At 39.4% G+C, this 14,168-nt stretch overlaps 1 protein-coding gene across 4 annotated transcripts in view; it reads left to right on the top strand.

The window, feature by feature from the left end:
• LPAR1 (lysophosphatidic acid receptor 1) overlaps window positions 1-14,168 on the top strand; it is a 156,473-nt gene that overhangs the window by 89,818 nt on the left and 52,487 nt on the right. For all 4 annotated transcript variants that reach the window (XM_036856485.1, XM_036856487.1, XM_036856488.1 and 1 more), the window contains one exon: window positions 6,324-7,071. In XM_036856485.1, the coding sequence (XP_036712380.1) occupies window positions 6,324-7,071 (748 nt within the window). The remainder of the gene's footprint in view (window positions 1-6,323; window positions 7,072-14,168) is intronic.

Below are 14,168 nucleotides of genomic sequence, written 5' to 3'. Positions count from 1 at the left end.
ATTATCCTAGGTTATCTGGGAAGGTAATCACAAGGGTCCCTAAATGTGGGAGATGGAGGAAGAAGAGTCAGTGTTAGAATGATGTCAGTGTGAGAAAGACTTGGCTGGCCATTGCTGGCTTTGAAGCTGGAATAGGGCCAGGAGACAAAGAATGTGAGCCGTCTCTGCAAGTGGAAAAAGACAGAAAAATTCTCTTCTAGAGCCTCTGGAAAGGAACACAGTCCTGCCAACACCTTGATTTAGCCCAGTGAGCCCCACTTTGGACTTCTGACCTCCAGGACTATAAGATAATAAATTTGTCTTTTTAAGCTACTAATTTTGTGGCAATCTGTTACAGTAGCAATGGGAAGCTAATATAATCTCTATGTAGTTTTTTCTGAAACAAATTTTTTTTTTTTGTCTTCATAATGGCTGGCTCTATTTTCAGTGCTTGTACCCTAACAAAGCATTTTGAGGATACAAATCAGAAATATCCTAGTATTTAATCTTTTCCATTTCCCCCCCCCCTTTTTTCTTTTTTAATAAATCTACTTCAAGGGGAGGTATTTTCTTTTATTCTTCAGGATGGCCATCTCCTCCTCTGAGGTTGCTTTCTCCCCATTGTGTTTGCTAATTTTTTCTGTTTGCCATATCATTATAACCATGACTACCTTAATGTCTTATAGTCCAAGCACAGTTGCATTGCATTCTCTCAGAGTTCGATGTAGGTTTCTGCCTAAATCCATCAGGTCCTGAAAAAGTAAAGAAGCACTTTCACACTACCCTTCTGACTACCATTGAAGATGCTGCCAGGGTGTCCTTCACTTATTCTCCAGATCTGCTGCTTTTTGCAGATAATAGGAGAAAAGTTTTAATTCTTCTTTCAATTCAGTCCTGTTGTACTAAATCTAGCTGAAATTCCTGATTTTTTTCTCAGGTATATTCTACCCTTACTATTTTTAATTCCTGGTATGTTTTCTACTGCTTTAATATTTAGCTGGCAATTTGATTAAATATAGAGTTCTTATCCACAATATTCTTAGTATAGAATTTTAAATCTGAAATAGACCTTATGTATAATTTAGTCCAATTTCCTCATTTAACAGATGGTAAAACTGAGGTTCAAAAAATCATGTAAGTTATGTCATTAAATATGGTATGGTTTTTATGGTATCACTACTCAATTTTTGAGAGAGAAGAGATGGAATAGAACCAGGTCACATGCCATTTGCTGAGTAAACATTGGATACCTTCAGAGAAAATTTGTCAGTTTTATTCATCTTAGCATATTGTGGCTTAAAAAGCCAATTTATACTTTATTTTGTCATTCTTTTTTTTTTTTTTTTTTAATTTAATTTTATGACTGTGTTGGGTCTTCATTTCTGTGCGAGGGCTCTCTCCAGTTGTGGCAAGCGGGGTCCACTCTTCATCACGGTGCGCGGGCCTCTCACTATCGCGGCCTCTCTTGTTGCGGAGCACAGGCTCCAGACGTGCAGGCTCAGTAACTGTGGCTCATGGGCCCAGCTGCTCCACGACATGTGGGATCTTCCCAGACCAGGGCTCGAACACGTGTCCCCTGCATTGGCAGGCAGATTCTCAACCACTGTGCCACCAGGGAAGCCCCCTATTTTGTCATTCTTAATTATATGGTTTTTCTATGTGGGAAAAGCAAAGAAGCTTTTCATATCACTGCTTGACTTTGTTGGCAGTTGGCGTTCAGAAGTTGGAATGCTGTGAAATACTACATGCTTCTTGTTTGATTGAGAAATTTCTTTGTCCCGAGAAAGTAAATGGTTACAGGGGCTAAAGGAAAGAACAGAATTTTGCATTTATATAATATTTACGATTTTTTTTAATATCCTTTGCAGAAAGAAAACTTGTAAAGTGTAAACATTTTTTGAATTATCTTTAATTTATTAAAGCAATCAATATATATTTAGCATCTAATCTAATAGTTGGATGCTATACAACAGTGAACAAGAAAGCTAGAATCTCTGCCGTCATAATGCTTACAGCCTAGTATGGGGAGGTGTCAATAGATAATGAAGTAATTATTATACAGTGTGGTAAGTGTTATAGGAGTAATGCAGGGAACTGTGGTAGGAGGCACCTTGCCCAGACATGGGAAGATCTGGGGAGAATGACTAGAAATAATAACATTTCAACTGGTACATGAAGAATGAGTATAAGGTGAAAATGGGGGGAAGGTTGTTCTAGGCCAGTGGTATTCAAAGTGTGGTCCTTAGCCCAGGAGTATCAGCATCACGTGGGGCCCCACCTCAGATCTACTAAATCAGATAGATGTGGTCATCAAGCTGTGTTTTACAAACCCTCTGGGTGCTGATGCAGAAAACCTCTGTTCTCAGCGATGCTGAGAACCAGAGGTGAGAGAGAGCACAGTACATTAAATAGAGCTGAAGCAGAGAGTTTAAAGTCATTAATAGCTTGAGTTGAGGCTGGAGAGGCCTGATAAGGAGGCCCAATAAGGTGGTTGAAGAGTATGGATTTTTAGCTTAAGTGCACTTGTTAGCCATTGAAGCGTTTTTAGTAGAGGAACAGTTTGGGCAACTTTGTCTTTTAGAAAGATCACTAGAGAAGAGATTGGTGCTAGGTAGAAAGAACACCTAGGAAGCCAGTGTAGTAGTAATGCTGGTGGCCATGAGGATAGAATAGGAAACAGGTTGAACAGATACTTAGGAAGGAGAAGGTACAGGGTATGGTTATTGATTAAATGATGAAGATGAGGGGAAAAGGAATTCCCACATTTAGCATTCAGGCCACTAGAAAGATAGTGGTTCTGTAGCCTCTGAAATAGTGACTGTGGGAGGAACAAGTTGGGGAAGGTTGTAAGTTTGAGCTTGGTTTTGAACACAGAGACAGAAGTAATTATGAGGTTGTCAGAGATAACAGTGGGCAATTTGGTATTTGCTTAGAGTTCAGGAAAGAAATAGGGGTCAAATATGTAGATATGGGAGTATTTGAGATGTATATTTGAAATCTTGGAGGACATATTAGAAAACTCAATGAAAGTGTGTTGAATGAGAATATAGGGTAGAAACAGTAATGTTGCACAGAGGATGGGGAGCTTCAGAAATGACTGAGAAGGACCAACCAGGGAGAGAGAGAGATCAAGAGCCAGGATAGTATGATGTCATGATAGCTAAAGAAAGAGAATTTTCTAAAAAAGAGGCTCCCGGTCATGTATCTGATGCTTTGAGGGGTTAGTAAGGTGAGGACTGAAAAATTTCCATTGGAACAGCCACCAGATTGGTGTGATTTTGGGAAGTTATGTGAAATTCAAGAATTGACTAGAGTGGATTTGATGGAGGGGAAGGGGAAGAAGCTGTACCATAGGTAATTGAGAAATTCGTGTGTGTCCAGTGAGACACTGGAGAGCAATTGGCTATGAAGGGGAAAAGTCATCAGAGCTGGAAACCAAACTTGAAGTTACATGGGGATTTCTTTCTCCCTCCCTCTCTCCCTCTCTCCCTCTCCCCCTCTCCCCGTCTCTCCCTCTCCCCCTCTCTCCCTCTCTCCCTCCCTTCTTTCCTTCCTTCCTGTCTTTGGTAGAGATTAAACTTACTTGAATATGGATAGGAAAGATTCAAGGGAGAGGAGAAGGAGTGAGGAGGGAACTGAAAAAAGGAAGCAATTTATAGAACAAGGTTCTGGAAATAGTAGGAATGGATGGGATTCAGAACACTTGGATGGCAAAGGGTACACCTTTTCGATTGTAACAGAAGGGGAAGAAAAAATAGGTTCTTGAATAAGTAATTTTAAAGGTAAAAGAGTTCCAATCTGATGATTTCTAAGTTTCCTCTTTTGGCAACTGCTGCTGGAGAGAGGGAAGGTGAGACTCAAGAGAGAATAATAAGTTTAGTTACTGTGAAGAAGATACAGAATAATAATTAGGGAGAAAATCAGATTTCTTGTGGCATTAAATTCTCAGTTGAGGCTAGACATCATGAATTTATAGCAGAATCAATCTGCCAGATATGTTGATTTTTCTCTAACATTTCTCAGAAGCCTTGGTGTAGATGTGGAAGTGGGAACCAATTACATCCATCCAAGACTGTTGTTATTCTAAGAAATTGTTACAGAAGTGCAGTGGAGCAAGTAGATTAAAAGATAAAGGTCTCTACTTCCTTATCTGAAACTATAAAATTTAAGAAGTTCTGAAAACTGATGGCTTTTTCTTAGTGGCAAAAGTTGCTCTGAATGAATACATATGAGGCTACTTATAACCTTTATTTATCAAACTTAGTGTATATATTCATATGTTTTACTTTAGAGATTAACGTGTATCATTATGGAGTGCTGTCTCAAATTTTGATGGGGCTGTTACATCAAACATAGATTATGTCCTCTATAACTGTTCTTAAAACCGGCAAATTTTTGAATTCTGAAGGACACCTGACCTCAAAGTCTTCAAGAAGAGACTGTGTTCTTGCATTAGCAAAAAAAAAAAAAAAAAAAAAAGAGGTTGAAACGATATACTATGGAACCTAAGCCAGATAGGGAAAAGGGGGAAGATAGGGAAGTAATCCATTGGGAAAAAGTAGCATGCTTAAGGAAATAGATGGCTTCAAAGAACTGATGTAGGGGGATCAATTGAGAAATTTGGAAGAATGGGGAGGGAGTACTTAGAATGTATAAATTTGGAAGAATGGGAAGAGTAATTAGAATAGAAAGAGTATTAGAATGTATCAATCGATTATTTCCAAAGGGAGACAGTTCTGAGTGGTTACAGAGTCCAGGGTGTGACCTTGGAAGTGGGCAGCTGAGTTGTAATGGAATAGAAAGTCATGAAAGATGAGGTCAAGAAACTGAGAGGCTAGAAAATTAGATGAGATACCAAGAGTAATGGCAAGATTTGGAGTGGAATGGAACATGACAAGTTCTCAGATCGCCATTGAGTGGGGCTCTGTGGAAGGTACATTAGATACCAAGATGTGTAAGACAGGGTCTTCACTCTTCCCCTGGACTATCATCTTTTTAAGAAACAAGGTGGTAAATAATTATACAACGTGGTAAGAGTGATTATTATAGAAGCATGATCTAAAAGCTATTTAGTCTAAATGAGGAAAGAGACCCTAGATGTCTGGACAGGTCAGGAGACTAACCATTCAAGAAGAATTTCACACACTGTTTTGGAACTTTCTGTGTTTGGTAAACATTAAGGCACAACTCACAGATATTCGGTAGAATATTCGATCAAAAATAGTGGTTAAAACTGTCATATTTGCTAGGTAATTTACTAAATGCAGTGTAGGATATGAAGAAAAAGCTTGGATGTGAGCTATCTTCAAGAATTATTCTCTAATTTTAGGAGTCACAGACAAACTTAAGGCTTTAGGAAAGGTGATTTATTCTATTTGATGTGTAATTTTCTAGTTTCTCCGTGTCACTTTTTACTTTCTAATTTTGTTTTAATAGTTTTATCGACGCCTATATCATTCTACTAGAAACTTCCTCAATCCTTTTGAATTCAAGTGAGAGTATAAGTAGTTAAAAAGCAAATATATTCTGATTGATGATGTTAAAAATAAGAAAACACGTAATGAAACATTATCGCTCAACATTTTAGAAGGTGTACTTTTAGAGCAGTGTCAAAGTATGAACTGCTCCCTGAAGGTTACATTAGTTACATATTTCTTATGTCCTCCAAGAAGAAAAACGTTCTCAAACGTCACAGATTGTTCGATGAATGCTATTCTGGGGCAAGGAGTTGTGGGGGAAGACAGTGCTGACCACAGGAATGTTGAACAGCAAATGCTGGCTTTGGGCAAAGTAGCTTTGATGCACAGTGACCTCTTTGAAATGTTGGGACTGATGGTCCTTGTGGGGACTTGCGTTATAAAATGTCTGACACAGATTGAACATACTATGTGAGAACAGAAATGCAGAATAATAGGGCAATAATACCCTATCTATAAACCAACTGTGTTTACAGATTCCCTAAATAACAGGCCAAAGTAGATTTCACTATGGTAAATATTCCAATTGCAATGCTCTGCAAATTTCTCATCTGTCTCATGTATTTTAGGCATGATTTCTGGGTCGTGTGGCTTTTCTAGTAGACTTCAATGATGTGCAGCCACCAAGAACAGACCTTGTCATTTATTTAACTCCAACTGTCTTTAATCTCAAGAACAGTAAAACAGTAAGAAACCTTGGAGTTTCAACATAATCATAGAACATTACGCAGGATCAGAGTTTCAAATTCTTTGCTTTTGCTATTTTTTGGCTACATTTACCGTAGAAGACTTGCGTTATCTACACATCTTTAAATTTGGGTCCGTGGTTTTTCTCTTTTTTTCATCTTTCTTCCTTTTCTCTTTTAGTTCACAGCCATGAATGAACCACAGTGCTTCTACAATGAGTCCATTGCCTTCTTTTATAACCGGAGTGGAAAGTACCTTGCCACAGAATGGAACACAGTTAGCAAGCTGGTGATGGGACTTGGAATCACCGTCTGTATCTTCATCATGTTGGCCAACCTGCTGGTCATGGTGGCGATCTATGTCAACCGCCGCTTCCATTTTCCTATTTATTACTTAATGGCGAATCTGGCTGCTGCGGACTTCTTTGCTGGGTTGGCCTACTTCTACCTAATGTTCAACACAGGACCCAATACTCGGAGACTGACTGTTAGCACGTGGCTCCTGCGTCAGGGCCTCATTGACACCAGCCTGACAGCCTCTGTGGCCAACTTACTGGCCATTGCAATCGAGAGGCATATTACGGTTTTCCGCATGCAGCTCCACACGCGGATGAGCAACCGGCGGGTGGTGGTGGTGATTGTGGTCATCTGGACCATGGCCATTGTTATGGGGGCCATACCCAGTGTGGGCTGGAACTGCATCTGTGATATTGAAAACTGTTCCAACATGGCACCCCTCTACAGTGACTCTTACTTGGTCTTCTGGGCCATTTTCAACTTGGTGACCTTTGTTGTCATGGTGGTTCTCTATGCTCATATCTTTGGCTATGTTCGCCAGAGGACTATGAGGATGTCTCGGCATAGTTCTGGGCCGCGGCGCAATCGGGATACCATGATGAGTCTTCTGAAGACTGTGGTCATCGTGCTTGGTGAGTTTTGTCTTGACTGTAACTTACTTTATGGATTCTCAATGTCTTAATACAAACCAGAGTAGTTTATGATAGTGGTAAACAACAATGTGAACATCACCGGGTATATATGCAGGAATTACAAGGGGACAAGGCACCTTTATAGCAAATGTTTATGATGAAGTCAGCATCCCAGTCTTTCTATAATTACAGAACTGGTTTCAGGGAAATAATGTCTCAGTGATGTGTTATAAATGATGGTGATGTGGAAAATATCATTGACGAGTTTGGCTATCAAGTATTGAAAAATATCAGCTTTTGAAAGGTTTTATTACAGCCCAAATTGTGGAACTTTTGCCTATAGTCTTTTTATTACAGATTCTCAGAAAGTGTTTTTCATGTCCTATGGATATGCTTTCACACAGTTATTTTTATGAGTCTGTTTCCAAATAAGGAGTCTTTCACATTCTGTCATTGTTACTGCATACATGTAGGTAAGTATATCAAGGTTTTGTATAGATTTATTGCGCAAAATGGGTTGGAATTAATACCATCTGTGACAGTCATCTTTATGAAAACTTACTTTTTTTCCATTAATTTTCTGTTTTTAGTGGTGGAAGTTAATTCATATTTCAAGGTGAAACGCAGGATTTTATTCTTTTATGTAATGTATACTCGAATAACTTTTGCCTTTAAGTAACTATTGTTTTTCCTGGGTGAAAAATTCATGGTAATGATCAAAAGGAATATATTTATTCATTTATGTATTCAGAAAATAGTTAAAGAGAACCTCATGAGTTCCAGGCCCTGTGCTGACTCCCGGAAATGTGTCCATGAAGACAGCGTACACAGAACATTTCTTTTGGAGCTTAGAGGGCCTATTTTTAAAGTTCACCCAGCGAGCATTTTAAATAATTACCCTATTGAATTACACTTTCTCCATGGGCTATATTTGGGTTAATGTCTGATCACATTTAAAAAATATCTTTTGAAAAATCTTTAGTAGTTCATCTTTCTCCATGGAAATTCAGTGGAAAGTTCCTCTAATGCTCTCTGTTCCAGTTTGTAAAGCAGGGTTGAGTGGATGGAACCTGGGATGGTGTGGCTCCTCTGAAACTCTGGGAGCTACTTTAATCTTAGCCCCAGGAAAGAGAGCCCTAATTATGGCTCTAAGAATAAAGACCAGGCCTTGGGATTGCCGACACAACTAAAGCCCTGTCTGTAACTAACTGGCACGTGTAGGTAGTATCCCCACTGAGGCCCCCACCACCTCAGATGTGAAATTGTCTTATTCCATCCAACAAAGTTCAGGTAGAAGTATAAAAATGATTTCCCTCTATGTTTAATTATCAACAAAAGCCTTGAGCATACTTGTGCCACAAGTATACATTCTCCATGATAGGGATGAAGCACATCTTTGTTTACCATGGATGCTATTTTTTGTATTAAATTAAGTAACATGAGAGATTTCACTTCTGTGTTGACTCAGGTATTTGTTTGTTTACTGCTGATCTGAATGTTGGTTGAAACTTTTCATATGGGTGCACTTTTTCTAGTATCATCTCAAGCACTGCTTATGGTTCATAGAACCACCAGCAGAAAATGACTACTGAACTTGGACCATGAACCTGCTAAGTTCTTGTTTTAATTTTGACCTTTGTATAACGCGTAGCATTTTCCGGTGTGTAGCATGCTTAACGATTCATATAAAATTAACTTCTGTGCCTCATTGGGTGATTTTGCAGGTTAAATGAGAATTATTCTGAGGGTTTATGGGGCCACAGTTTCAGTGCACGTTGGCCCTAAATGCCCCTTCTGCCCTACCACACCAAGCCCAGACTTGAAAATAACAGAATATAACGCTGGTTTCTGAGGTTAACCTAGTGGGCTCCACAAAGATTGAATACATGTAGCCGCCTCTGGAATAAATGGCATTATCTCTATAGATGTGTGATGGAAGACGTTTAGAACATGGAGGACTCCAATCAGGGTGATAGGCAAAGAAATTTGGTGAGGCAAGATGTGTATGGGATTGTAATATAGGAAGGAGAAATTAAATAAGTGGACTGTAGCCTTGCAGAGAAAAGCAGCAAGAATGGGAGAATGGGCAGGGCTCGGAATAGGTAATTCACCACCCTGAACAGCCAGGTGTTTGTCAAGTTGGTGCCTGTTACCATTCGTACAACGTATTCCCCTGCTTGAATTCTATGTAGTCGTGATTGCATGCGAAAGATGGGTTGGTCTTGTAGGAACAAGTTTATTGACCATCAGGTTTTGTTGTGGTGCACGTTCGGTTTTTTAATATGTCTTCTCTGCCAGATCGTCAGCTTTGCGGCAGTGAGCAGGAATTGTAATGATGTGTTGTCCAGTTTCTCCACATTACCTGTTGCGGGATCTGGCACAAAGTAGGTACTTGTAAAATAACTGTTGAATGAATGAATGTGGTGGCAAAACCAGGTTTTTGAGCCTTCAGAACTGCGGACCAGAGAAAGCCTTAGTGAATTCTCTAAGTTGATGCCACTTGTTCAGTCGTGTGGCAGAAGCCAAACCTAGCTACACCCCTATTACGTTTTGTGCCTTCCAGTCAAATACAACAGCTTGGAAAGTGACCACAAGGGCTGCTCAATAAATAATGTGTATTTTGCTCATTTATTCTGGGGATGATTACAGTTTGATTAAGTGTCAAACCTTCGGTTTCCATTTCACCATGTCAAAATGACCTCTGGGTTTTAGACCTATTTAGCTCAATAAACCAGTGTTTATTGGTTATTTATCCTTCAGTAAAAGGATTTGTTAGTCAACAAGTTGCATTTCTAGGAGTCAGCATAAAATAAAGGGGTCTTTGAGATTTATGATGGCAATACCAGCAGCAGTTTTGAAGCACAGGATTGTGTATAAGCTGCTCTTGAGTGAGTACTGGATCTTAATAGTTTTATTTGTAAAAGACATATAGCATTAATCATGTGCCTAGCACTACTCTGCCTTAGAAATGAGTTTTTGTAAAGAGCATCCCTGTGGAGTCTAGGTTTGTTAGCTTCATTTTTCAGAGGTGAAAACTGAGGCACAGAGAGGTTAAGTAACTTGTCCAAGGTCACACAGCTAGTTAAGTACAGGAGCTGGGATACGTTTCAGGCAGTCTGGTTCCAGAGCCCATGTGTTTTTCACCTCCATGCTATCCTGCCTCTCTATAATACAAACAACTACCAGCACATGCTGGATTGTTTTATAAAGTTTGAACGGCACTGTGCTATTAAACTGAAACATTGTGATCCCATTTGTTTCTCTTGATACTGCCTAGCTGCCTGTGCTTCATTTCCTGGGTAGAAGAAAGCTTTCAGGGAGCATTCCTTTCCTCCCTTTGCTTCTGATCATGATGGTTATGACTCTCATCTCATCGGCCCTTTTCCACTGTTTGGTGTTGGAGCACCGGTAACTGACTGCTTCTGATTGAAGGAGTGTTTAGTTCAAGGTGTAGTTAACTTGAGGGTTCATTGTCCTAGTGCGAAGTCATGTAATCCTTCCCCAGGCTTGAATTCTCCCCACTTGACATTTTACCAAGAATTCCTTTTGAGTCTGTCACGGTTGAATCCAAGTGGCAGTCAAGTTCTTCCTTATTTGACCACAGTCTATCTTGAGTTGTAAGTCCTTGCCTTTCTTGCTCTGTTCCTTCTGATGACACTTCTGTTGGGGATAATTAGAGAAGAGGGAAACCAGGATTTGGAAAGAGAAAATAATGGTTATGATGTAGAGGTTTTTGCATCTTAATTGTGGGAAAGAGTGAGGAAAATAAAGCAAAATAAATCCAGGTGGAGCCTATGTCTTTGGGGAAGAAGAGAGAGATACTTTTTCTAGTTGGATCTGTTCTGGCTGGAAATGATCACCACTGAAGCTAAATTACTGCTTTTTACCTACGTACCCTGTGCCAGGGTCAATACTCGGCATTACTCTTCATGCACTGTTTATAACCTTACACCAAGGAAAGTTGTGTTTCTCCCATTTTATACTGAGGGAACTGAGTTAAGAGAGGGTAAGTAACTTGTTCAAGAGTGCTTATTTTGTAAGTAGCAGAACTGGAATCCAGCTGTAAGAATGTTGTGGACCATGACCTTCTATCATAGGACACTGGTCACGTGCCATATAAGAGACTGTTACTGGTATTAATAATAGTAGTTGGGGCCAGATGAGTTTAAGCCCATTGTTTTCTCGTTACTCTGATGAAGGATAATTTGGCAAATATCCTGTAAGCAAATCTTTATGTACTTCTCTGTTCAGTTTAATTCAACAGACATATTGTTGAGTGCTAATTATGTGCTAAAGGATAAAAAGATGAATAAGGTAAACACCATTTATTTAAACTGAGGCAACATTGGTTTATAACATGATATAAGTTTCAAGTGTACAACACTATATTTCTACAGCATGCTCATCACCAAAAATACAGTTTCCATCCATCACCATACTGTTCATCTCCTTTATCTGTTTCACCCTCCTCCCCGCCCCTTCCCCTCTGGTAACCATTACTCTGTTCTCTGTATCTACGTGTTTGTTTTTATTTGATTGATTTATTTATTTTTAATTCCACAATGAGTGAAATCATATATTTGTCTTTCTCTGGCTTATTTCACTTAGCATAATACCCTCAAGGTCCATCCATGTTGTTGCAAATGACAAGATTTCATCTTTTTTATGACTGAGTAGTATTCCAGTGTGTGTGTGTGTGTGTGTGTGTGTGTACACACACACATATATACTACAATCTTCTTTATCCATTCATCTGTTGATGGGCACTTAGATTGTTTCCATCTCTTGGCTACTGTAAATAATGCCGTGATGAACATGGGGTGCATATATCTTTTCAAATTAGTGTTTTCATATTCTTTGGATAAATAGCCAGGAGTGGGAAAGCTGGATCATACGGTAGTTCTACTCTTAATTTTTGAGGACTCTCCATACTGTTTTTCACAGTGACTGTACCAATTTCCCACCAACAGTGTAGGAGGGTTGCCTTTTCTCCACACCCTCGCCAACACTTGTTATTTTTTGCCTTTTTGATAACAGTCACTCTAACAGGCGTGAGGTGATATCTCATTTTGGTCTTGATTTGCATTTCCTAATAATTGGTGATCTGAATATTTTTTCATGTACCTGTTGGCTATCTGTATGTCTTCTTTGGAAAAAATGTATGTTCAGCTCCTCTGCCCATTTTTTAATCAGATTTTTGTTGTTGTTGTTGAGTTGTGTGAGTTTTTTATATGTTTTGGGTATTCACTCCTTACCAGATATGTCATTTGCAAGTATCTTCTCCCATTTAGTAGGTTGTCTTTTTGTTTTGTTGATGGTTTCCTTTGTTGTGCAGAAGCTTCTTCGTTTGATGTAGTCCCATTTGTTTATTTTTGCTTTTTAAACTTCATTCTTTGCTGAGCTTACAGCGTGTTAGAGGAGACTGAGAAAGAGTTGCAAAGCAGTCGGGTCCATGTGCTAGTTGATGTCTGGGCAGAGTGGAGGGAAGGGACGCCTCCCACAGGAGGAAATATTGAACTGGGTCTTGATGCGTGTGGAGGAGCTTGTCCTCCTGTAGGGTGAGGGTAGAGGAGAAGCTAAGCAAAAGCTCACCTTTGGGGAACTGAAAGTAGTCAGGTGTGATTAGCATGTGGTGGGTATGCTGGATAGAGTTGTTTTTTTTTTTTAACATCTTTATTGGAGTATAATTGCTTTACAGTTGTGTGTTAGTTTCTGCTTTATAACAAAGTGAATCAGTTATTACATATGTTCCCATATCTCTTCCCTCTTGCATCTCCCTCCCTCCCACCCTCCCTATCCCACCCCTCTAGGTGGTCACAAAGCACCGAGCTGATCTCCCTGTGCTATGCGGTTGCTTCCCACTAGCTATCTGTTTTACGTTTGGTAGTGTATATATGTCCATGCCACTCTCTCACTTTGTCACAGCTTACCCTTCCCCCTCCCCATATCCTCAAGTCCATTCTCTAGTAGGTCTGTGTCTTTATTCCCGTCTTGCCACTAGGTTCTTCATGACCTTTTTTTTTCCCCTTAGATTCCATATATATGTGTTAGCATACTGTATTTGTTTTTCTCTTTCTGACTTACTTCACTCTGTATGGCAGACTCTAACTCCATCCACCTCACTACAAATAACTCAATTACGTTTCTTTTTATGGCTGAGGGATAGAGTTTTGACTTAGAGCCTTTATAACGTGTTAAGGAGTTTGAATTTTTGCCTTTAGGTGATCAGAGATGCTAAAGGATTCCCTAAGATAAAGAACACCAGTTCCTTATAGGGATAACCATATAATTTATCATCCAAACTGAGAGACACTTCTGGTAGTGAAAACAGGCACTAACTGGGACAGTGGGACAACAGGCCTAAACCAAGACTAGTCTGGTCAACCCAGGATGTACAGTCACTCTCCTTCTAGGCTCTGCTTTCTGTTTGTTTATATTCTTTCTACATTTTCTTTTGGCTTTGTAAATGTAGAGCTCAACACTGGACTTGTTCCACTGTGTAAACGTAGTAAAGAACAACCTCTTCTTCTTTTTTTTTTTTTTTAAAGCAAGGATCTGTCCAGATTTAGAATTTTAGAGCTGAAAGGTCCTTTAAAAAATCACACTATCCAACTTCCTAATCTTACAAATAAAGAGACCGAAGCTCCCAAGTTAATTGAGAAATTTAGGTCTGAGTTAGCTGGTGGCTCAAACCAAGAACTAGGTTTGTTAACTTCCAGTAAGGTGCTGTTCCTACTGCCTGGGCCTCCAGCTGGTTCGTTTCCATCCACACCTTCCATCATTTTCTTCCTTGTGAACATCAACATGTATTTCTGTGGCTACCCAGGTTTAGGTGTAAACATTGTGGCTATAAAGGTACCCGGAACCCACAGAAAGTGTTCCCTTGAATTTGGCTTTATTATAAACAACTGGTGATCTCTGAAATGAAGCTTTGACAAAAGTCATTGGAAACTGAATTACTGGCACATTATGTAGTTTATACACTTCTTATCATCCTGTTTGCTTTCTTCATAACAGCATTGTATTAGTTTCTTATTTATCTTGGTTTTTTATTGTTTCTATTTTACCGTGTGTGTGTGTGTGTGTGTGTGTGTGTG

Source organism: Balaenoptera musculus, chromosome 6, assembly GCF_009873245.2.
Source record: "Balaenoptera musculus isolate JJ_BM4_2016_0621 chromosome 6, mBalMus1.pri.v3, whole genome shotgun sequence".
In the NCBI taxonomy this organism is placed as follows: Eukaryota; Metazoa; Chordata; class Mammalia; order Artiodactyla; family Balaenopteridae; genus Balaenoptera; species Balaenoptera musculus.
This window is presented reverse-complemented; position numbering and strand designations above follow the sequence as displayed.